Raw genomic sequence first — 25531 nt, 5'->3', positions numbered from 1 at the left:
ATCGTAGATTTGTCCTCAAGCTTGACCCCTGAAGCATTTGCCATAGATGGATAACTGCAAGGCAGCTGGACATACTAGATGCGTGTCATTGCTCTTCAGTGACAAATCTTGGTTTTAACTCTGTCTGGGTATGTCCAGCCTCCCTCCTCACCAGAACCCTTGAAGAAACTGGTGGGGTACTGGTTTAGTTGCCAGTGACCTGACCCTGGAGCTGGTGGTTTTGTGTAACATATTACAGAGGCAGATCGGGATGGACATGACCTGATATACTGTGACCCACAAAGAGTTGAATACGGGGTCAAAATATGGTGTGCTCAACTTTTGTTTTATATGTATATGTGGAAAGATAGTAGTTTGTAATTATAATAAAAACTGCCTTTATATGGCGCATATCCACGCTCTAAAGCATGCTCTATGCGCTTTAGAACTATTTATTACCCCAGCAGACCCTGTAACACTCAGAAACATTATCGGCTTCCCAGGAGGCACAAAGTGCTAGCTGCTGATTACATGCGCTAAAACACTAACAAAATGACAAGATCTTTTGCTGCCTATAGCCGGATACCCATTCCCACCTGGGTGAAACAAGAAAATGAGTGTAAAGTGCATTTCCCAAGGACACAACGTTGTTCGGGTCCCTGACGAGTTTCAAACCCATGAACTTCAAGTTATGGGTCTGGGAGCCTAACCACAAGGTCACGGATGGTTTGAAGTGGCCTTATGGTGCAGTAAGGGTGGAAGACTAAGTGCATGTTGGCAGCTGTTAATGTATCAGCTTATCTATTTATCTTTGACGTAGGGTCAATTCTTTGAAGTGTGGATATCAAACATGTTGATGGCAGCTTGTTTCTGATAAAGAAAGCATTTATTGTAATCTATCAATTACTTTAGTTTCTAAACATGTGTCTTGGCTTGTGCTCTGGAGAGGGAGGCCAGACATTTCCTATTCTCATAGTTAAGTCACCTGACTCTTAATCGTATGACCTGAGGTGTGATTCAGTGCTGGGAAGGGTTGGAGATTGTATCATAAATAACAGACACTCAACCCTGTTTCGCTCTGTTCACTCAGCTGAAAACAGACATACTTTGCCGTCAAACAGGACAGAAAATGTAAGCACTAAGGTTGGGTATATAACATGCTGCCGTTTGTACACTCTCCAAACTCCCTCCCCCCATGTTGTACTGTGGAGAATATTCTTGTAGGCTCTTGATTTGAAAGCAATATCTGCTTTAAAATAGATGAAATTGTGACTTGTTCATTGGATCAAAACTGGAATTGACAAGATCTTAAGAGAACCTGCTAGTTGGTGCTTGTGTGTTCATTGGGAAAAGCATTCGTAAGATGCTGAGCCACCTGAATGGAGCAACAGGGAAAGGGGTCCACTACTGGTGGAATATTTCCCCCTACACCTTTTACATTTTCCCTTCACTTTATGCTTTCTATCTTGAGTTTAAGTAACAACAATAGTTTGAATAAGATTTTCTATGAGTTTAAATCACACCCTTTCAATCAATAACAATAGCGTTTTTTGGATCAAGTTTTCGTCTCAAGCTTGAACCTGCTTGTGTATACATATCATTCGTATTTGGACACTGTAGATGGAAGCCATTTCAGATGGTCACTGATGTTTGCACTTATCCCTGGACAGTTTGGTAAGGTAATGATAAAGTTCTTACGACTGTTCATTCATTATCTAAGGCTTAAGGGTCATGGGGTCGTCTGGTTTATCTCAATGTTTTTATAATTTGGTTACACGTGTTGTTGATAGTGATATTGTATGGGAAGGTCACCACAGTCACCTGAGATGGTGGACTCGTGATTTTGCAGATGATGATAATTTTTAAAAAACCTTACGAGATTGACCTCTTTTACCACTGAGCTTATCAATGGTCTTACAATATTATCAGCCAGCCCTTGTGACTGAACTCACTGAAGAGATTGCATTGGCCTTACTGTCAGTCATAGCAATATCTGTATTTAGAAAATCTCTAGCTGACAGTGCAACACCAATCAATAGTTTTTAAAAGTATGTTTTCAGTTCACTTTAAGCAGGTTATAAATTTTTGTGATGGTTTTATTAAGTGTTTATTTGTGTGTTTATTTGTGGGTTTTTTTCATCTGAAATATTAGCAATGAAAGGGAAAATAACCTTTTAAAAAGCAGATTGGAAAAGTTCACGAACTTGGCCATGACATGTTCCTGGTTATGGGAAATATGCAGACTGCTACTTTACCTATATCCAAGCCTTTAACCTATATTAAAGCATGTTAAACATTTGTTGATATTATTTCTTTCTTTCACTGAGTGTTGGATTTCTGATGATATCTTGTCTTTCCACTTCTTTTCTGTTTCTTCTACTGTCCTAGTCTGTTCCTGACAAAAAATGGCCACAACATGCTGACTGACAGTTACAGTTAATTACAACCACATCCCAACTTCATCAGCATCTCTTTTTATTCTTTTTCTTTCAGTGAAGATCACCTGTGCTGAGAGCTGTGACCCAGTGCGAATAGCGCTTGGGATTAAGGCTGAAAGGTTTGAGGATTAGATCCTGAAGGACCTCTAAGCTAGCTCTCAATGGTGTCCTTCTCTTTTTATAACTTTGTAAAATTTGGTTGATTTTTCTGTGTAAAGTAAGCCTGATGTGAAAGGTGAGCTTTAACAGCAGCATATTTCCATTGACTAGACATTAGATTATTTTACATCTTTAAAAAAAAAACACAATTGAATTTATTAATAACAATCTGTACCTCAACTTTGTCTCTGCTTGTTGTGATTGATATTCACTGAACAGTTACTTGGCTGGCCTGGCTTTTCCCAGGCTTGATTAAGCAAGTGGTTTCCTTTGTGTAGACTGTTGCATAAACTAGGCTTCAGAAAGGAAGTTTTTAAATATCTTTACTTAAAAACTGAAAGCAAAAGGCAGCCATACATAATTGATTGTCATCAGTTCCTTCTGTCACATAAGCCTTGGTAACATATATTTGCTGTCCTTGAAATGAGGGTTAGCAAGCCATTTATTTTTGTGGATTTATTCTGTTTACAGAACTCCATCGCCATATTGCCATTGGTGACTTATGTCAGCAGTTTCTTCATGTCTCTTCTGGCCCCAGTAATGAATCATTATGCAGGAAGAAAGGTAAGGATAGATGTGTATTCTTTTCATGTTTTTCTTGTTTTCTAAGATTTTTTTCCTTCTTCTCCCCTTCTTCTTTCTCTTCTCTGCCATTGCCTTTTCCTTCTCCTTCCCGTGTTTTTTTTCCATTTCTCTTTTTCTCCTTCTTTCTCCATTGCTGCTCCTCCCTAATTTTTTTCTTCCTTTCCATTACCAACAGTTGTTTTCCTTTTTTTTTGTTTTTCAGGGTGTAGCTGAAACTAAATACCATGTTGTATTTTTTTCATAATTGTACAAGCTGAATTTTATTTCTCTCCAATAGCCAGGATGGTACTTATGGGCCCCTTGTTGTCGAGTACCTCTTCTACTCGTTTGTAACATAGTCCATTGCATTTTCACAGTAGGAAGGTGTTTTTTTCCCTGGACAGTTTCATAATTTTATCATTACACTTACATTATGAAAGAAAAAGCAAGCAAATCTTTTAGTAAACTATGAGTCCCTTTTCTTTTTCTTGAAAGTTTGCCTTGTGTCCATTTTAGCTCAGTTATGGCTATTAGGCCTTATTTTGACAATGTTTGCCTGTCTAAAATGATCATCTTCTGCAGATCTCAGTGATTTGAGATATAGGAAACACTCCCTTTACATTACTCTTTTCACTGGCTCTCTTTTGATATTATGTATGATAAAGTCCTGTTAAAATTCCTCTTTTTCGATATCTGAAAATCCCTGTCATAGCAAATTCCAGTTTTTGTAGACTGAAACAAATTCTATTTGGGTGTAAGGGATCATCAATAATTTATATGTGACATCACTTTTGCTCAGTTTCCTCTTTTTGGCCACATTTGAATAAGCGCTCTTCTTGAAAAATTGCTTTGCCCCCCCCCCCCCCCCCCCCCCCCCCCCCCACCTAAAAGCAACAGTTTTGTTTTCATAAACATTTACTTATTACATTTAAAAAAACCCACTCATTTGTATTATAATAGCAACAAGCCCCCCTTTCACATGTGCATACAATTACTTGTAATGTCATGACTGTAAGTAAATACAATTTATAGAACTTATGAAAATATATTTGTTTGCTGTCCTCAGCTCAGCTACTTTATAGGTGCACTCATTGGCATTGCATCCTGCTTGTGGCTGTACTTTGTTGGTCACAGAGACTTCACTGTGTATGGCTGTGCTGTGCTTATGGGCTGTGCCAATTCATTGCTACTCATTACAGTCATCTCCCTGACATCAGATCTCATCAAACAGGATACTGTAAGTAAAATGTTATTTTATTTGTTTGTTTTCTACCAGCCTTGAACTGGTTGAAGAATGAACTTGTACACAAGGTTTTAAGTTGGTTTTGAATTTTGTCTGTCCTCTAGTCTTCTGTTATAGGGACAAAGTATTTGCAAGAACCTGAAGTATGTCTTGGAGGCAGTGAAAGTGCACCATCTTACAGATTTGCTTTTACTTTTTTTGAAAGGCAAAAAAGTTGGATATATTCGCTTCAAGCAAGCAAGCTAATGATAATTTGATTTTTAAAGATCTGGGTGTTTATTATGTACATTCCTTTTTTTTTTTCAGTACTGAATTGTCATTGTTGTATCCTTGAGCTTGTCTCTGTAACCCAAAACAAGACATGACTTAAAAACTTGTTGCTGCTACCTGTTATCATCTTGTTTTTCTTCTTCTCTTTCTGCTCCACCTCCTTTTTCTTCTTGTCTTCCCAAAGAAAGGGTTATCTCACTGTGATCTTTACCTTTCTTTTTCTTCCTCTTTTTTTCAGGAAAGTGGTGCTTTTGTCTTTGGAGCTATGAGCTTTACAGACAAACTTTCTAATGGACTTGCTGTTTTGTTGATACAAAAATTTCACCCTTGTGAGTAAGTACACCCAACATGAATTCTTCACATTTGTGTGTTGGCTGTGTGCTTTATTCCATGAAAAATGTATTAATCTCTGGTTTTACTGTGTTTTTCAGTTTTATCAGCATCTTTTATTGTCAAGCCTTTTACATGGCTGCATTCCTAAAAGTATATAAAAAATATATTGTATGTTTCTCTCTGTCATCATAGTTTGATCTTGTTTTATTCTATACATTTGGTTTTGAGGTCTTTTTGAAACAATTTACAAATTGTTAAAAGATAGTTGCCTCCTTGTTGATGTAATAAGCAATCACCAAGCTGAACTATTGGCTGAAGAATATGAGATGTGGAAAGAAATTGACTTGTTTGAGCATCTTCCCCTTAGGTCTTTCAGCTTTTCCAGATTCTCCTCTTTTGTTTTAAAGAAAGAAGGTCTCACTGACCTTTCCTTTCCTTTTGTTATACAGCAGTATCCATTTTTGTTTCATGCTGACAGTCTCATATTTTCAGAATTTCCTGACATAGTCTGAAAAAGACATTTTTCTCCTTAAAATCTTTTCCAGTCACTGCTTGAAAGGCCAGTGAAATTCTGTTTGCAGTTTTACAAAAAATAAAACCAAAGTTGTTGCACATTCGTACTTAGAAATCTGAAAAGCTGATTCAAAATACAAGAAAAGTTCTTATATTTTGATTAATTCTTTCCGTAAAGGATGACATCCCTTTCACTTTCCCAGCCAAAAAATCCAGTGTTCCTCAAGAATGTGAAAAGATTGTGATGGCCTTAAATGAGAATACTACCAACCTGTTTGAATATTCCTCATCTTCAATGATCATTGATGTGTCAGTCGTTGGTTTATTATACTCTTTAATGTTTGCCTATTTGAACCTTGTACTCCTTTCAAGAGTCTACTAATTTCTCTGAGTCAGATTCTGGCAAAATGTGACTGCCATTGTATACTTTTTACAGTCTTTTACTCTGACAGAAAAAAACCCTTGATTCTACATGGCTTGGGGTTTTATGAAAATTTCTGTGTTGTATGGACAGCTGCACAATGCTGGACACACGAACCTGTAGTTGGGTAGTCAAAGTACTCTTCTGTGTGGGTGTTTTCAGTTGATACTTGTGGAGTTGCCTTGCTTTTTAGTAGTCAAACTTTTAACTGTTGAGGAATGAGGCACTTGTTTTCTTCCATTATTGCATATTTTGGTGCTTTTATGAATTATGCGAGATGGAAATGTTCAGTAGCTTTTCAGGTTCTAGTTTTCTATTTGCTTCAGCCACATTACGGATACCGATGACCATTTGGATTTGAATAAGACGTACAGAGCAGCACAGAAACACTCACAGACTCACACTCGCACATTGCTATAAGCATTCACATTACGTGCTCATTCAAGTTTTCAAATAGGAATGTTTTGTTTGTTTTATCATCATAATGCAAAGCTAGAATTGAACCACATATGCCATGTTCTCTTCCTCAGCACCACAAATGATGTTTATGAGAATTCCAAAGTAAAAATGTTGGTGGCATTATTAGTAATGCATACACTATTTTATCAATACAATAGATACTGTTATAACCTTCAATGAGTTTCAAGCACTCTCAAATAAAATCTCAGTCCAAGAAATTCTAAATGTCTCTGGAAATATTTCAAGCTGAAACAGAGAGTATAGTATGTTGATAAGTTCATTATAAATCTTTTCTGACCTTTGATTGTCTATAATACTTTGTATTATAGGGTATTTGGAAAGACTTTTGCTTTTCTTTACAATTATCAGGAGAAATGCGCTTTTACATTCGGAACTGATTTTGGTAACTTTCTTGAGATGGGGTTGTGTAAGCACAGATCGAGTATTATGCATACCGACTCTTGCTATACTGCGGTAGTTTTCTATGCAAGTTATTTGCTTTTCTTTTGTCTTGTGTTCTATTTTGCTCTAGCGTTTCTGGCACTTGATGCTAATTTGTTCTTTTTCTTTGCCATATGAAAGAAAGATTCTGCCCTTTAGTGAAGTTAATGTCACGCACATTGCTGTTTCCCTTCAGTAGGTTAACCAGATGAGGGCAGTGCTCTATTTGTCTACTGATTTCCTTTTTCTTGCCAGTCTTGTATGATTCTTCTCTCATCTTTTCATGTTTGTTCTCAGTGACATACCCCTTTCACTCAGAGGGTGGTTAAAGGGTGCTTTGGTCAGGCGCTATCTGCTTTTTCTCTTTGTTTTCAGCATTTTTGTTGTCTTAATCTGCTGATGACAATAAATTTGTTGTTGTGATGAGCATCTAAATATTGCTCATATTAACACTGCCTTTTTCTTGCTCTATCGATAGTTCTGTCTTCTTTGTCATAACTGCAAGAGGTTGGAGCCTCTTAAATAATATTACAGTATTGAGAAGGGCGCATTTTTGCAATTTTTTTTTTCATGACTGTAAGACTTCCTTTCCCTTCACATAAGTGATATTTTTGGGGGTATTCCTGTACAATCTCGTCTGCTTTTGAACACTCTCATCAGAATCAACATTCTCTCAATTTTGCTGAAATATTGACAATTTTATTGTTTTTCAAAATATTTTTACTTCAGGAACTTAAATTTAGATAAGCTTTGATAAATGTTCAAGTATGGTGTCCTTGTCTTTTTCCCTGAAAATTCAGAGACTATTCAAACCCGTATATGACTGACATGTGAGTTACTGGATGACAGGATTGTGATATATTTTTATACTAACTCTTTGCCTCGCTACTCTAACCCATCTATCCTAGTTCCAAAGGCTTTACTTTAAATCTTTCATCAGTGTGGGATAGGTTGAGCAAGATGAGAAAGGGGGTGTGTGGATAGGATTTATAAATACTCAAACCTACTGCAAGAGGACCACCTGTCTAAGATGACTTCTTTTTTCCTTGACGCTGGATAGTGGTCTTGGACAGCTTCTGCTGTACATCTTTTGATTTTTTCTTTTATGCTGCTGCACAATTGTTTTGGGGTCTGTAGTCGTCGCTTTGCCACTAGCTTTCCTGCCTTGCCCGCTAAAATGTGAATTTAATGTGCTAGTGGGGAATGTATTGTGCTGAGAATAGTTATCTTTCTACATGGAGTTTGTGTTCCGCAAAGCCCTGGTTTGTACTTATAGAAAGGGATGGATTGAAGCAACCTTCCTACTCAATTTTCTCAATTGTGTCAACGGAGAGTGAAACGTCTGCAATTTTTTTCCACAATCTTTACTTGTTTTTCTGAAGCCGTCTTTCGGGGGTCAAATATGTTTTGTATTTAGTATTGTCTTGGTATAACACTTGAAAATCAGTTTGTTTTAATTTATCTCTGAGTAGGAGATGTTTTAAGGTTCTATAGGAAGGGAACTGAAGGTATTTCTTGTTATGTGGGTGGGTTTCCTAATGCTTTTCCTAATATATTCCATAGATATTGTGATGTCAAACACAAGAGTACACATTACACAATCAACACTATTAAAGAAAGCTTTAACACTAATTCTGCTTTGGAGCTTGAAAAGGAAGGAGAGATGAATTTTTTATTCTCATGATTGAATGAGGACATGCTGCCTTCTTGGAAAAGGTCACTACTCCTATTTGCATTGTTGCTTTTTTACCACTTTGCAGTCACACAGCCAGCAGTACAAAATACCCCAGGACTTCTCGTTTTCTTTGTCATTTGGCTGCTTGCAGATAGTGCTCTATAGCCAGTTTGCATTAAATGATTCTTACTGCTTTGTTGTACACTCAGGCTCTAGCTATCAAATATCCAATTCATTATGCAAAAATTCTTTAGAGAACCATGTTTGAGAAACAATGAATGACCCTAAATTATTATTATATATTTAAAGCTCACAGGGGACTATTGACTTTTAATCTCTTAACCCATGAGAGGATTTGGACATCACAACAGTTTTCTTCCAGCCTAGATTTGCAGTAGCAAGTTTTTGATTTTTCCATTTACAGAAGCTAAAATATTTGGTTGTTTTCTATATTCTTTGCTTATTCAGGTGGCCTCTATACTATTTCATGTTATAAGATTGGCTGCCGACCTGCTGTCACTCTAAAGGATTAAGAGTCACAATGTGTTAGATATTAATATTACAATAAATTCACCAGGGACAGAAAAGAAGTACATGGTATTTTTTGTAGACAATGCACTTTATTTGATAGTCTGTATCAGCAAAATACAATGTTTGTTGGAGCCAAAGTACTGTCCATTGTAAAGTGTGCAATGATTGCGTCATTATAACATTGTGAAAAAAGCATTTTACACTTGGTAGTCTTTTTAACTTGACCAAGTTGTTCAAATGTTCACAACTAAAAGGAACTTGACTTAAGATTGTAAACATTTAACATGATTTAGATTTAATAAAACTTGGGCTCTTTCTTCTCAGTATGTCAGGGCCATTCTAGGCAGAGTGGGTTCCAGCTTTTTCAGCAGATTGATGGAGATATGTGATAAAATAAACCTTTCCAACCAGGAATCACGTAATCTGCAAAGAGGGAAAGTGCCTAATTGTTATACCACAGACACCAATAAATTTGACTACAGGTTTGAGAGATATATAGTAAGGCCTCTCTGATCTAGTATCTATTTTCTAATAATATTCAACCCCCTGTCCCCTCCCATCTTGACACAAAAAAAAGAGGATTGTTCTGTTTCTTGACATTTAACTAATTGAGATAAATGCTTATTTACAAAAATATTGGCAAATAAATACTTTTTTTCTACTGCGATGCTATTAATATGGATATTCCTTTACTGATTGAGCCAATCACTTCTTCCCAGCTGCCTGCGTACTAAAAACATGATATTTTGAGACTACAGTTGTCCGTTCACTTTCTTATGCCCACAGTTTCTTGCAATTTTCTTTAAAAATTATCCATTGTGTTTTTCTGCTTTTTTACGTACAGTCTTATATTGTGACTGATCTTAAGGGTTTTTTGTTGTTGCAATAAACAAAGAAATGAAATCAGTATCGGCTTAAATTTTTGTAGGGCAGAAAATGTTCCTGAAGTTCAATAGAATTTGAAATCCATGTCCAAATTTCCAGTTCATTTCATAAAGAAATAAGTGAGATATAGAAGTGAAAACGTGTTCAAGAGAATGTGAACGGACAAAAGTAACCGTGATATAGATGATTTTACCATTCGCTGTTTGATATGAAGGATTTATTCCATAAGGGAAATATACAAATTGACTAGAGGAGATTTTCACAGGGAGTTATCACTCGCACTTATTCATGGCTAGACTGCCTTTTTTATATTTAACAGAAGGTTGTGGGCTAAATTTATGTACTATTGTTCTGAATATTGAATGAGGTCTGAAATCCAATAAGATTCTTTTGGACTTATTTCTCCTCGAGACCGATCACACGAATTGATGAGTCAGTTTGTCACCTCATCGTTTCACCTAAAAGAATAGTGGTGTTAGAAATGGCTAATGCATTAGATGGATAAATCTGACGAAGGAAAAGTAAAAAAAGAGACATACACTGTATTTCAAAAAGTTCTTCAGAATCCAGTTTTACAAAGAGGCTAGAAAGATATAGTTTTCTAGTAAAAATATTAAAACATGTCTTGCTTGAAATATCCTGCTTGAAATGAAGGAGGAATTTTTTAAAGGTATTGAATAAACATTAAAATATTTTCTGGGGGGGCTTAAAATCTTTTATCAGGTGGTGCTCACATCAACTCTGTCCTGTCTCAGATGGACAGCATGGATGACTTTTTGTCAAAAGAGAAAAGAGATGTTTATTACCTCGACTAAAATAGCTAGGGAATAAACAAAGTTGTTGATATCCCTCCCTTTATGTTTTTTGAGTTTTACTTCCTCTTTGTTTAGCATGTACTTCAGAATCAATTGATTTTTCTTCTCAGAGGTTTCTATTCTTCTTTGTACTTTCTATCCAAATCTAAATTGAGTTGATGACTAATTCATAATTTTTTGCTGTAGTAATTTGTTCTATATTTCTTCCAATTTTTGGCAATTCATTTGTTATATTTATAATGGCAATTTGTTTTTACCACTCCTGTTTCATATTCTGTTCTGTTGTAATGTTTCCCTTATTTTGCATTTCAAACTACATTTTTTTCCCCTCTTGGATTCCAGGGGCTGTTGCCCAGCTTGTGAGCCGTACTACCGCTATGTGCAGAGTACCATACCTGGGGGTGCTCTGATAGTGGCACTTATTGCGCTGGCTACTCTTGGGCCACAGATTATTGGAGAAAGGAGACTACGAACCAGTGAGTCATCTTCTATTATGTTTAAGGTTACTGTAATGGCTTTTTACTGGAAGGTTTCATTGTCATGTCTGTTTCAGGAAGCACCAGGACAAACTCATGATGAAATGTGTGTCTTCAAATACGTTAAAGTGTATGGTGACCGTTTAGTGTAAGACTTTGTCATATGCCATTTTGAAAAGTGACATATTATGGAGTCATACACTGATCAGTCGATAGGTATATTGGAAATCTGATTTGAGCATATTCTCCCCCCCCCCCCCCCCCCCCCCAAATCACCTCCACCTCCACACCATGCTTGTTTTGGAATCTTATCTGTTGTTTAAGTTTATTCTTGTTGATTGATAATGTTGTACGGTTTTTCAAATTCTTGAAAAGAGCTTTTCTTTTTCGCAATGACAATGTGCAGAGGAGAAATTGGGCCTTGTGATTTATTGCGTATTAAATTGTAACTAGTTGTTTCCAGACATGTTTTGCTACAGTGTGTGTGGAGTGTGGATAGCAGGTTTTTATGAGTCTTTTTGTTGTTGCCGTCCTTCCCCATTTGAATTTGTATACATGAATGTAGTAATGAACTAATTAATGTAGTAATGAGCTGATTATTCGTGACCTCAGTGCTTTCTTGTTGTTTCCCCGTTTTAATAACAATGAAAACAGTTTAAAACAAAGAGTGAGATTAAGAAGAAATCACATTTTCGCTGTAAAAAGATACGACAAGAAAACGCTGAGGTCGCATAATCTGTTTGCACAACCTTTTATGGGACTTTGTTGAGTTTTAATGGCAAAAGTGGTACATTTCAAACTCTTTGACCTTTATGTGTAGATAGTTTGCAAGTTGAACCTTTTTCTTTCTCTTGAAAGTTGTTTTTGAAATATTTTGTTTATGTGGTATTGTGACTGGCGTTATTTCAGAACCCAAGTTAAAATACACTGTTGAGCGAACAACTACACAACTGTAGACTGAAACTTTGGTTGAAGATTGGGTAGGCTTCAAAGTGCTTTGCCAAGTGCGTTCGTGTATCTCGTTGCTTGCTTTCAAGAAAATCTCTCATGAGCTGCCAATCTTTAAAAAAAAAAAGCAGTAACAGAAAACTGTAACCCTCCATGTCTTCTTTGCGCATAATGATGAAGACAGTTGTTTCTTGTTCCTGTGTAACATAAGGGCAGCTCCACTGTGACCACCACAGTGACCCCGGATAGGCCAAGCAGATTGAAGTTGGCTCTATACTTTATGCAAAAAAGCTTTGGCAAGTGGTACTGGCAGCTTTGATAAAACGCTAAACGTTTTAAGATATAGTTCTATGATTCCCTGCTCTTCTACTTACTCTTTTGACACTTGTGTGGTATGAAATTTACATTAGGCCTGCTTATGCATTATTTATGATTTATACACATTAATTTTGTTGAAATGACTTTACAAACGCGTTTCTGCTTATGATAGTTTACAATCCTATAATCCTTTTGATTTTTTTTTCTGTATTATTTTTATTTGTTATTGTGAGTGGTTTCTTTTTATAATTTCTTACTTTTTATTTCGGTTATTTTTGTGTTGCTTCATCTGTCTGTAGACACTGAATCAAAAGAAAGCCTTGTAGATGCAGATTCTGATGCTTGCCCACGTATGTACTTACTAACCTTTGCAAGATGGCCTTGCATTTCACATGTTATTCTATACCCCAGTGTACTATCCCTCTCTTAGCATGTGTCTTATTCATGCTGTCAAGGTCACTTTTCGGTTGCCTGTCTTTGAGAAAGGCGACTCATTGAACGCGCTGTTTTAAAGTTTGCTTTGACTTTAAGTATCTCAGTGAAAGAAATTCGGACAAATTTTCATTTGATAACAGGAGTAAGCCCTTTTGCTTGTCTGTTGAATTTGGTATTAAATCACGTTTTTCATTTTTTCTGTAAACATAGCAAAATGAAACAGGCAATATGCATGTGACGTTGACGGTACATCAGTTTTTTTTATCTCAGGTCTTGATGTTGTTTTTTAACTTCCAAATGTAAGGTCGGCTAAATGAGGTGCTTGTTGGTAACAGGATAATGATGAAAAATCACTTGAAATAATGGGGAGAATCGGGTGTGAGGCTAGCATAGGTTATGATACCTGAGGGGAAATTTATGAGCTATTCATGTGGTGTTTGATACATGAATGCAATGCTGATGTTTTTCACTCATGTTCTGTTTTTATGTTGGGATGTTTATATCTCACTAAAATTGGCACAAATTTAGAAGAAAAAAAATGTAATTTGCATTTCTTTTTTTCTTAACAGATTTTAAAGACAGCTAGGCCTATTTTACTTTGACTAGTCACAAAAACATATTTTAAATTCATACTTACATGATTATGTGTCGTTCTGTTGAGATTAATATCACACCACCTTACATTCTGTAGTTATTGTCATAGTTCCAACTTGTGTGTGTGTGAGAGAGAGACAGACCGACAGTGTGTAAGTGTGTTTGAGAGAGAAAAAGAGAGAGAATTTGTGTGTGTGTGTGTGTGTCTTTATGTTTGTGTGTATGTAAGACATTTGTGTCACGACGCGGTGGAATCAGGCTCTCGTCAATTTTGGGGCATATGAAGTTATTGGTATTATCGTAAAGCCTGTCCATTTGCCTTGTTTGTGATGAAAAAAATATGAATTTGTCTCTGATACAAGTCAAGATATTGGCGATTGAAGGAGGTGGGGATCGTCTGGTTTCAGATGTAAAATTAGCGAGAAAATGGCCACTAAAGTTGAGTTATTTATTTCCTTAGTTTGAGAGTCTGTGGAAACTTGAAAATTTACATCTTTTATGCCTTTAATCAACGTTTTTTAAAGTAAAATCCGAACCGAAATGTGTTCTTTAATTAAAGGGCAGGAAAGGTGTTGAGCCAAAAAAACAAAAATAGAAATTCAATAAAAATTCCCAAACCTGCAGGACCAACTTTACTTTTTTTTAATAGAGTAAAAAATGTTATTCATCTTTAAAGATTCAAAGACTGGTTGACCATAAACAACACTCTTTTATGTGTCCACGTATTTTAAAATTATTTTTAAAAAAAAGAATGATATCTCATGAGAACTAAAATATCTCTCATTTGACTTTGTTTCATTGTTGTATAAGAAATGAGCACCTCTATGGATATAAGGATCAAATTTTAACAAAAATGTAGTAATAATACCATACAATGTATGCATTGCACCTTGCTGATTTCGTTTCTGGTTTTGCCCTCCTTTTCTTTATTCTGTATTTTTCTGTTAGGATTGTTGCCTTTCCTTGGGTACGAGACGTCAACTTACGTTCTATATGTCACTTATTTTCCTGACATTTACTTTTAGATGGCTCTGTCACCCTGCTTCTTATTCTCTTTCTTGGGAGAGTTTGAGGGCATCCTGGACTCTGACAATGTTCCTGTCACAAACACATGGAACACATATTTGTACAATACATATTTTTACAAATTTTCACAGAATACCTTTCTAAATTGCGTGCACTGTTGGGTCAAGGTGTCTCAGATTGTGGTGGAGGACTGTTGTGTAATTAGCCATTGTTTTATTAGCGCCAGTAGTTAAAAAAACCCCGAGGCATCTACTTTATTATATTTACAGGTCACAACTATCTTGTTCTCTTACATTTCTGGTGGCATTTTTCCTGTTTTTCTTTTTACATATTCTTCTCCCTGTCCGTCTTGTTTCTCTCCTCCTCCTCGTCATAGATGTGATTTAGTTAATTCAGTTTTGGACATTGTTGACCTATCTGACCTATATCTTTTACTAAATTTACTCTCCCCCCCCCCCCCCCCCCCCTTTCGCCAACACTGTTTTTCTTTCAACCTTTATGGAATTGTTAAGAGCCAGAATCAGACCTGCGGTAGAGCTAATAACATATGTCAGACACAGAAACAACCCTAAATATATTATGATACAACAATATTGACAACTGTAAGAATCTACGAACAAGTCTAATAAGGGCAACAAATAACTGTATGCCTTTTATTGTGAATGTATCCCACCTTTGATGCTGGATGTCGTGAATTGTTAAAAAAATATATATTCTGAATATTTAGTTTGCATGCCTCAATATTTTGATATATTGTTAGTACTTTAACATTCACACTTTCTTCTTTTTTGGGGGGGGGGGGGATGTGTTAAAAAAAACCCAACTCACTCTTCTCAATTCACTTAAATTAATGCAGATATATAAAATAACAAGGCCCACCAAAATAGTGCACATTCATTATGTTTCATTAGAGACAAACATTTCTAGGTGTTGCCCATAGTTTTGTTCTCTATGTGAAGTTTAAGAGATATGAAGTAGCGTAGAAAAACCTCATCAAGACTGTTCTGTGCCTACATAATACTTGTCCTTGTATTGACTGCTTAATATAAAACTCTGCCTTATGCAATTTTGAAAAGTGACACATGATGGAGCCTTACAACCAATATGTCTTGTATTACTTTGGACTCATAAATCCCACAGACTAATGTTTTTGTCAGGGCTCTGCTGTTGTTTTCTGTGTATTTCTGTCCTTAGACCATTGGTTTTTTAAAATATTTTTCATGATCTGTGTTTAACTTACGTTTTAGCTGTATTGGTCTCGAGGAAGTTTAGTTATCTGTTTATGGATGGGATAAATGGTGTATTTTCATTGGCAAACTATTCCAGTCGAGCCACTTTTACAGAGATTAAGAAGTGAAGTTCTCTCACCAGGCCTGGGGACTCATGACACTTCATCGGAGTGACGACCAGGTGGAATAGTTACTCTTGCTGTTCACTGTCATGGCTTTCAGTGGATTTTTAAAATCTGTTTCATGTGGAATGGATGTATGGGGGGATAAGACAAAGATGCATGTTGATAATGGTACTAATAATTGCATTTCCTCTGTGTGGTTGCACCACCTCTGATCTTGATGTACAGATTATATGACACTGTTAAAGTCAAGAAGTTTAGTTTAATTTTGTCACTGACATCCTTCTATATTGAATCGTCATTGAATGCTCAATGAATTTCAATGTTGAATGATGGGCCAGTGCAATTTTTGACTTTGACAGGTCTTGTAAGTACACCATACTACTGTTGTATGCAAAGTACTACTCAGTGAGTAAACTGTTTAGTGTAAATTGTTTGTCATGTGAAATGTTGGCACTCTATTTATAGTTTAGAAACACACTTTGGCGTTCAGTGTCAGATTGGTTATGTGGGTATTCGGTTTGATGTTGGGCTGACTGTGCTTTCAATGAAGAAGAAAGAAATGACAAGTAAACTTTGATTCCTTCTTTCAGAAAGTACTTGATCTACAAAGCATATTATTATGTAGAGCCCCATTTGGGAGGTTGTGAAAGCATGCTAGGAAGATGCTTTTAATTTATCTAAGAATACGGGGGTGCTCAGGCAATGTGTACATATTACACTATGTACACATGTTCTCTTTTTGACATGTATATATAATATGAAAAAAACCCTGACTTGCTGCAGAGAATGGTACTTCAAAGTATGGATTTTGACCCATTAGTGAGTTGGATGGTCCTTATCATTGGTCTGTCGGACACTCCTTTTCACTGATGAGTTTGACAGTTGTTATCACTGGGTATGCATGACAATGATTGTACTATATGAGGAAAGAAAAAAGCAGAGGGCCAAGAGATTTTTGCTCGAATAGCATTAGTTTGCATTTTTTTAAAAGCCCTCTTCTTTTAGGTCTGTATGTAGATCTTGTAGTGTTGTGATGAGGGTGACTGTCATGATTTACTACTATGGGTTCATAGGGGATTTTTTTTTTTAATCAGAGGAGTGGGCAGGGTCTTGCAGTGACTATTTTGCACAGGAGTACATGTTTTTCTGCTTCATGATTGTGGATACCACTTGTACTTGTAGGTCCCACTTCTTTCCTTTTAAATTTGTTGTTTTAATTTGTCTAACATGCCATTTCTGCTTCCTTGTTGTTCATAATTGTACAGATATGCTGTTTTTGACTAAACACAAATTTCTAATTTTGCATGATTGGAATGATATTTTATGGGTAAAGATCTCGTCGATTGCCAGTCTCTCTCTCTCCTTTTGGATATCATAATGAGTCAGAAATGGAGACATATGGGGATTTTGTTATTGTACCTATTGCTTACATTGAAATGATTCATATATTGGTACATATGGGGTTTTTGTTATCCTTCTTGTCTCTTACAATGTAATGTAATAGATATATATGGGTACAAGAGGCTGAGTTGTCCTATGTCACATGCATAGATTTACACTACTTTTGAATTATCCACAGAGATAATAACAGCTAGGCTTTTCATTATTTGTAACTTTTCTTGGTGTAGCTTTGCAGCTGTAGTCCAGCTACAAATAATTCTAAATGCTTGTTTTTTTACTAAGACTTCTGGCTTTTGGTTGTAACACTGAAATAGCACTCACCTCTCTACAATCTTTCACTGCGATTTTTATGACTTTATATGTCTTAGTTTCAGAAAGTTTAGATAAAATTGTTTTGTTTCATGGGTTCAGTGATGGGTTTGAAATGGCAAAATGGATATCAGTTTTATGCACGTCCTGTATTTATTACAATGCAGAGTGTTATGATTAAGTGAAATGTTGCGCATGGAAATTTGCACATTTGTAGATAGTTGTGTTCTCACCCTCTACACACAGGGGGCTAATTGATGGTTTCTTACCTCTTGGTTTTTTCTTGTGTATTTCTTTGGGAATAGGATATTTATCTTTGAAGGATGTGACAGTTTTCTGAAAAGACTCATCAACTGATAATAGTGTAATAATACTCCCCCCCCCAATTAAATTTTGGGATAAAAAATTTGTGGTCTATTTAGTGATGCTGTTTCCATTTTCTTTTTAAAAGACTGATCTACTCTGATAATTCTGTCTGCCAGACTGTCACTAATATGAACCCCGAATGTGTGTTAGTTCAACAAATGATTATGTAAAGCTTTGTTACTTTTGTACTGTAAAGCTCACTTAGCAATTATATCGGCATGTACAATGTACTTATATTCATATGTAATATTTGAGTTTACACTTTTATAAACTGTCTTTAAGTACTTAATTAGATACTAAATCTGGACATGTAGAAACTCGCACAATTATCATTTAAAGTAGTGTGACATTTGTCATTTGTACCTTAAGTTGATTATATATTTACATTGATTCTTCAGATATTTACACAAACATAGCTTTGACTTAAAAATCTGCGTTGTATTTTTTAATTTGTTTCAAAAAGAGCCAGAAAGACCAAATGCTTCCTCCAGCTCTTTCAGTTTTTCCTCTAGTAATTGACTGACAACTACCCTCATCATTTGTCCAACTTTTACTCTTGGGGCTTTGGTGGTCCAGTTTTGTTGTGTGGCAATTCTAGAAATAATTTTTAAAAATATCGGTTTTGATTTTTGCTTTTGCTCTAAAGTTTGATGATTGTTTTGAAAATATTCTGGACATGGACTTTCATCATGGAGTTTGGGTTTTTGAACCTGACATTATAACTTTTGAATCGTTTTTTCATCCATTGGTACTGGAGAAAACCAAGGTATCACAATAAAATGTTAATAGTGGAATAGATTTTTGGTTGTTTTTTTTTTTTTAGTTTTGACCTTTTTTCAATGATGTCTTTTCTCCTATGTTTCAGAAATTGAAGTTATGGTCAGCCCTAGCCAGTATGATCCTTCACTTAGGGAAAATGGCTTTACCGACAGTGTGCAATGCTCGTGTGGAGTCTTCTACACTCCTCCCAGCTCATGTTCAACGTGCGGAAAACCTCCACAGTACGGGGCTAATGGCACCATCAGGCACCACGCCGACATACACCACGGCTATGACACGGATGACACAGATGATTCAAATGAGATCGAGCCTCTCGTGAGGAATGGCAACATCAATACTCCGGAGAAAAGCATATTAGCTGATCACTTATATACAGAGGACAATAGCCACCACCACCCGTGTGCTTAATGTTACGGGCAGCTATTAAAAGGCCCTGCACTCAGGGAAATTGGTGCTTTCAATAATTTATATCAAACTCTGGAAAGGTATTTGTTACTGGTTTGATTAGAAAGATCAGGACCTGTAGCAGCGTCTCATGTTAAAATTTCTAGTAATTTCTTTTTCGTGCCAACTCTAACAAATACTTTGTACATGTGATTGGTAATTGCTTGTTTGTTCAGATATTTCTAAAACTGTGGCGTAACTTTAAATGCCTCTTCATTTCATAATGTGTGTAAATAGTATTGTTGTACAAAAGTCAGTTATTTTGTCATCTTCTTGTATCATTTGACTTTTTACAGTCAATGGATGAATGCAGGGGAAATCCCTTAGGGTTTGGCAGCGCAATAGGCTGGCTTTCGTGGAAATAGGGGTAGCAGATCAGTTTTATGCAAATATGTTGCTTAGTTAAGTGGCTAACAACACTTTGAAACTTGTCAGTCAGTGGGATGATTCTTCTCCAGATTTTGTTACAGGTGTCTGTAATGGATCTTTTTGACTCGACCAACACATGCATGCATGTGTGCGTGCGTGAGTGAGAGATGCATCTTAATCTTATACCACCCCAGCAGATTTTCCTCTAGTTTTCTGATTATAAAAACTGGTGTAGTAGTAGGTCAGTGCATGACAATGAAGTGTGCCACAAACTTCAACTCGGTCAGAAATGACCTGTTGCTCTACACACATGCCAAAAAGATGTCCAGTAACATTGAAATCCATTTACTCTAAGATGGAGATTTGTTAAATATTGCTCTATTTGTATGAAACCAGTGCCAAATGAAAGTGCTAAGGTTGTAGAGCAGTTGGTGGTGGAATTAACTCAGATTTTTAAAGATGTTCCTTTAGTATCTTTAAATCATGACCCATCACACATACATTCATATCATGTAATATACAGAAAGACGTAGGTCTTGGGCCTATTGATGTGTGTGATAAATGTGGGCGAACAGTTCACTTGTAATGCCTCTCTCTGGCCTGCAATCAACACACATGCATTCTTGTGTCTTTTTCTTCCGTTTCGCTATCACGAAGTGAGTACAACTTGATGATTTGGTTTAATAGAGGGCTACTAGTGAAAATTCATACGACATAACCCTTTAATTTCTTTTCAGTTTAGAAAGAGGAGTATTTCTACTAATCAGTTGTTTTTGTACAAGTGACAAAGAAAAGAAAAAATTGGAGATACTATTTTTTTTTTCTGTTTATCACTGTTTTCAGATTAAATGTGTTCAATTTAATCGGACTGCACTGTATTTAGCTTCAATTTGTATACGCTTGTTCAAATCAGTGGCCATGTAAGTGGTGTCTGTATCAGGCTCTTAAAGTTTGACTTTATTCAAAGCCGCAATTCATGCTTATCTGATGAGAAAACTTATGCGGCCATAAACTCCCAAAATAGGAAAATGTAACAGCCCTGCTTTTAGTGTATAATAGCCAAAGTTGATCTGCTGATTTCCTGTGAATATTTTGTACAGTCTGATACTATCCTGGGTACAGGGTGCAATACTGTTACTGGACACTGGTGATGTCATGTCACTTAGGCAAAGCAAGTTTGTTGTAATCTGTGTTTTTACTAATGGACTGCAGGCAGTAAAATCTTAACATTCCAATGTCAGCTATGTGCCTTATTTGATGTGATAACCTTCGTAGATGCCAATGTTTTGATAATATTTTGAATTATTAAATGTTGGTGGTGTGTTTTTAAAACTCTGTACGGCATAGAATACCAATTTTATTTTTTTGGGAGTAAATTTGCATTTCGTCGAGTACCTATTTTCTTTTTGGGGTATGATGGCCATGGGAAGCTACTGGTCAAGTACTTTGAGTGCCAAGACTCTGAGGAAAAAAAACTTACTTGCAGTTTCCTTGGTTTAATTGTGAAATGTAGCAAGGGCATCATACCTTTGTAATTGTGTATCCAAACCAAAATACATTGTTTTGTTGTTTTAAATATGTTGTGATTGAAAAGAGCTGGCCTTGTGTTCTTTTAATTGAGTTTTGTGTTCTGACTTTTTTTTCTTTTTTCTATTGATTGGGATTTTGTTTGTTTTGAGGAGATTATATCTCTGTCATTCTGATGTATTAATTGTAAATGAGAGATAAGAACTAAGAAATGTAATGACAGAGAGACAGACAGAGCAGTAGATGAGTATGAGAGAGAATGAGACTGAAAGAGCGAGATATAGGAAAAGAGACTCAGACAGACAGACCAGTGGATGGGTGCAACAAAAAGAGTTGTTAGTATAGTGGATGAATATGAGAGTGAGAGAGAGAGAGACAGAGACAGGGAGACAAGAGTGGTAGATGAGTGCATTAAAGAGAGTTGTGTCGAAAGAAAGTTTAGGAAGAGACTTGGAGAATTATGGCTGCAGAATGAAAGTTTCTTTGCTAAACCTCCTGAGCTAAAGTGCTAAATGAAACGTGTGTGTGGTCTTGAAAAGAGAGTGTGTGTGTGCTGGCCAGGATTTCTCAACAGGTAAGGGGAGGCCACCTGATAGGCTTTGAAGTGTCGTCTAGTAGTAGTAGTAGGCTGCATAATCTTCGTCATCATCATTGCCTGTCTCACCCTGGACCAGGGTATAGGCCACCGACACTTTTTACTTTTCCTTATCTTGAGCTAGCTTCTGGACAATATTTCATATCTTCCCACAGTTATCATACATTGATATACTATAATGTAATTTGTTCTGTCCTACTTCACCTATAGGTAGAGAGGGTTTTTTTTCTCTGTTCTCAGAGATGCTTTTTTCTTTTAGTTTTTGTTTTGAGGGCATTATTCTGACCTGAAAGAGAGAGTAAGTGAAAGTGTTTAGTGTAAGGAAGATCAGTGGCTTCAGCTATGCTTGTGAATATTTCAAGTGTACGAGACGGGCTTTGGAGCAGAAATGTTTTTAGTAATACAGGCAAATTTTGGTTGTGTTGCAATATTACCAATGTGTTTCAAACTCGTAATACTGCTTGCAAACAGATGCACAATTTTTTAAAATATTTGTTTCCTGTCTTTGAAAAATTGTTTTTAAAATGAGACATCACAATGTTGTGTGTCTATTTAGTTTGCTGTCTAGTTAGTCTCCTTACACTTTTCTCAGTCGTGCAAGCACACAGTCTGCTCTGTTGTATAATAAGTGTAAAGCGATAGTGTGGACAACCCTGCATTGCTTCTCCAGTGGGCCATTCTTGACATTTTTCCTCTTTTGCATGATGCTGTTAAAGATGTGTGGTAAATTAGAGATCCAGCCTCTTCACTCAGAGCTTGTTTTGTAGATAAAGAGTGATACTCTAATGTCACACCATACATTATGATATAACGCTGTCACCGATAGAGTGTAGTATGTTTCCACGCCTTGTTGTGGGTGGTTGGTGGGTACTCTGTTGTGGTTTGTTCCTTCTTTCCTGTCAAACATTTATTGTGGGTATCTCTCCTCCTTCTTTTCTTAATGTGTTACTCTCTAGTAACATCTCTAATCTGTCCTATTTGTGTTGTAAACGCTGTTAAACTCTTACTAAAACTAAACCACTCTTTGCTTCTTACTGTTGGATAGTTTTTTTTTACGTGACACTAAATTTGAAGTAGGGTGACATCTATTAGGCTAGACCTGAGAACATTATCTCTAGTGCTGATAAATATACTCTGAGGCTATTTTCCGTTCTTATATATAGATCTAAATAGCTTTTTTTCCAGCTCTGTATAACTAATAATGTAAAGATGGGTGATGTGAGTTGCTGACAGGGAGCAAAGTTTTTGATAGTGCAATGTCATTTCAAGACCAGCAGTGTGAATGCTGCTCTGTGTTTACTAAATGTAATGGTACATGTAAAATTTTAGCTTACTAATACCACTAGGAAGAAGCTTTAACTGTTTTTGTTTGTATTATTGTTAGCTTTTTTTAGTTCCATTTTTGTAACAACAGTCTTTGATGCATTGGAGAGTAAACGGCTTAAATACTTTGCGTGAACATTGTAGGCTACCGCATACACATGAATATCAATCAATGAATATTCTGTGTTTGTGTGTATGTATTTTCACACCCAAACAAATATAATTGTTTTGGATCACTTAATGATAGGTCAATTTGATGTGGTGAAAGTAGGTGGTTGGCGGGTACTCTAGTGTGGTCTGCTTCTTCTTTGCTGTCCAACATCTATCATCCTTATCTCGCCCTCTTCTTATTTTTGTTTGTTACTCTCAAGTCACACCTCTAATCTTTGGCAATTTTATGGTCTTATTGTGTTGCAAGTGCTGTAAAATGCTTCCAAAAACAAAAAATGTGTAGTGAAATAGGTCTACCTTTTTTGCTTTCAATTCGCGTATCCATATAAAGTGCATCAAATCAAAAGTAGCAGTCTGACAGTATTCAGAAGTGTAAAGGAAAGCTTCTTGAATTTTGCTGCGAACAAATCTTTTTTACTTTTGAATTTGAGCAGATATTATAGGGTATTCACCACAGATATTATGAAGTAGAGGATAGCATTTGGTTGCTTTGTGGCTTTAAGAGAGTTGAATCCTTGTAAACAGCGATCTAGGTAACTAAGATTAGTAGTAAGAGGAGAAGGAGAAGTTACTAGTTAAAAATACAGACTTTTTTATATATCAAGAAGACTTCTCTTTTGCCTGGGTTAGGAAAAGATGGAAATAAATGGGCCCTTTTTGTAAGACTTACTCAAAACAGTGAGGGGAAAAAAAAGTGTCATGTTGATGATGTATTTCTTTCAACAATTTTGTCCAACAGGAAATATGTATACCTTTTTTCACATTCGTCTCCCACTTGATTTTCACAAGCTCGATTGCTTGCACATGGATATCTTTGTCTTGTGAAAGTGTAGTTTGATATTCTTGTATCTTCTCCTTGTAAAATATTGTTCTTAGGTTAATGAACTATGTCTCAGCAGTCTTAATCTTCTCAAAAGCCAAAGTATAAAGGACTGCAGTGTCTCTATTATACACTTGAATTTTTTAAAACCATGCACGATGCAACTCTTAACAATGTGAATTTAATTTAAATTTTCAGTCGCCTCTATTTTGTAAACCACTGTACAATGACCAAGCTTATTCTAGATAAAGTACCGGTATACTTTATGGGTTCAATGAAATGATCACTATTACTTTTCCGTCTGTTTTATTACTTTTCATAGTGTGTTTCTGTAGTTTCATTTCAATTTTTTCTTTAGTTGCAAATGTTTATTGGTGTTGTGATTTATTTTATACACAGTTATAATTTTGACAACAGCCCTAGTATTTGGGCACAATATATCCTTTGCTTGCTTTATTTTACCATTTCTATGGACCAGATTTCTCAGTGAGTATTTACATGTACATATATGTAAGGGGTGGGCTGTGATATACAATGTGCACTCACTACGTATTAAGTGCCCTGATGGGGACTTAGACTTTTGAATTTGAAAGCCCTAGCATGAGCCATAACTGGAATCTACCTTCTGAAACAACAAAAGAGTTTGAATTGGACAGTGTTTTGTATTGTATTATTATACTGAAAAAAGTGCAATCATTTACCTGTTAGTTTACCTTGCCAACGTGGATATTGGATGGTTCCAGTTCCTTGTGCCTTTGAACAACTTTATCAAGATTGCCTTTTTTCTCGAACCTCTGAATGATTGTCATTTCGCTAGAGTGCTTGTTTCAACTGATGTACGCTTGTGAAGAAACTATGGGTGTTTAGCTTGTGATATAAGTTCTCGTTTGTTAGTTGCTTCTTAAATCTAACCACATTGTATTTACTCAAAACTTCTTGCTTTGAGTTCAGCAGGGCACCTGCTTGATCATTGAGGTCTCATTTTATTGTTCAGCATCCTACCTACTTACATTCTTTTCTGTGCATGTATAGGTTGTACAGTCATTTTATTATATATATTATATATATATATGTACTTTGACCAAAATGTCTCCGATTCAGGGAAATTCTTCCCATCTTTTTATCTTACTGTTGCCCAATGCTAAATGAACATCCTTGTGAGTCTTCTTTGTTTCTCTTAAATCTAAGCAAACTGACATATACAACAAGAAGAAACTTTTGCTTTGTTGATAATAGTCAATCGAGGATATCTCAGTCTGTCATTTCAAATCTGTAGCTTCCAACACATAGCTGACCTCAGGTGGTAATCCAGGTAAGTTGTGGGTAAAATATGAGTCCATTTTTCTCCCAGACAAGGTATAACCCTCTTATGGTGGAATGGACCTTTCTTTGCTCAGATGCATGTAACACATGCAAGTTAGTTTTCTTGGTATTTTATCTCTGTATTCTTTCCTTTCTTCTTCTATTCTTTTCACTCTTACTGGTGGTTAAGAGCTCCACCCTTGAACTGGTTTTTTGCTACTACTTTAAGCAATTTCATTCTATTTCC

The 25531-nt window shown here is 36.1% G+C and overlaps 1 protein-coding gene across 4 annotated transcripts in view; it reads left to right on the top strand.

Moving 5' to 3' along the window:
* The window catches only part of LOC101864298 (major facilitator superfamily domain-containing protein 12), a 36407-nt gene extending 15057 nt beyond the window's left edge, over positions 1-21350 (top strand). Inside the window, exons 8-14 of one of the 4 annotated variants that reach the window (XM_013082454.2) lie at positions 3048-3140; positions 4207-4377; positions 4892-4986; positions 7621-7650; positions 11069-11202; positions 12768-12818; positions 18819-21350. In XM_013082454.2, the coding sequence (XP_012937908.1) occupies positions 3048-3140; positions 4207-4377; positions 4892-4986; positions 7621-7650; positions 11069-11202; positions 12768-12818; positions 18819-19141 (897 nt within the window). In that variant the 3' untranslated portion in view covers positions 19142-21350. Of the gene's footprint in view, positions 1-3047; positions 3141-4206; positions 4378-4891; positions 4987-7620; positions 7651-11068; positions 11203-12111; positions 12183-12767; positions 12819-18818 lie in introns of all 4 variants that reach the window. The other 3 variants (XM_005098209.3, XM_013082455.2, XM_005098207.3) reach the window with 3 other exon arrangements.
* Positions 21351-25531: the final 4181 nt, after the last annotated feature.

This window comes from Aplysia californica, unplaced genomic scaffold (genome assembly GCF_000002075.1).
Source record: "Aplysia californica isolate F4 #8 unplaced genomic scaffold, AplCal3.0 scaffold00175, whole genome shotgun sequence".
In the NCBI taxonomy this organism is placed as follows: Eukaryota; Metazoa; Mollusca; class Gastropoda; order Aplysiida; family Aplysiidae; genus Aplysia; species Aplysia californica.
This window is presented reverse-complemented; position numbering and strand designations above follow the sequence as displayed.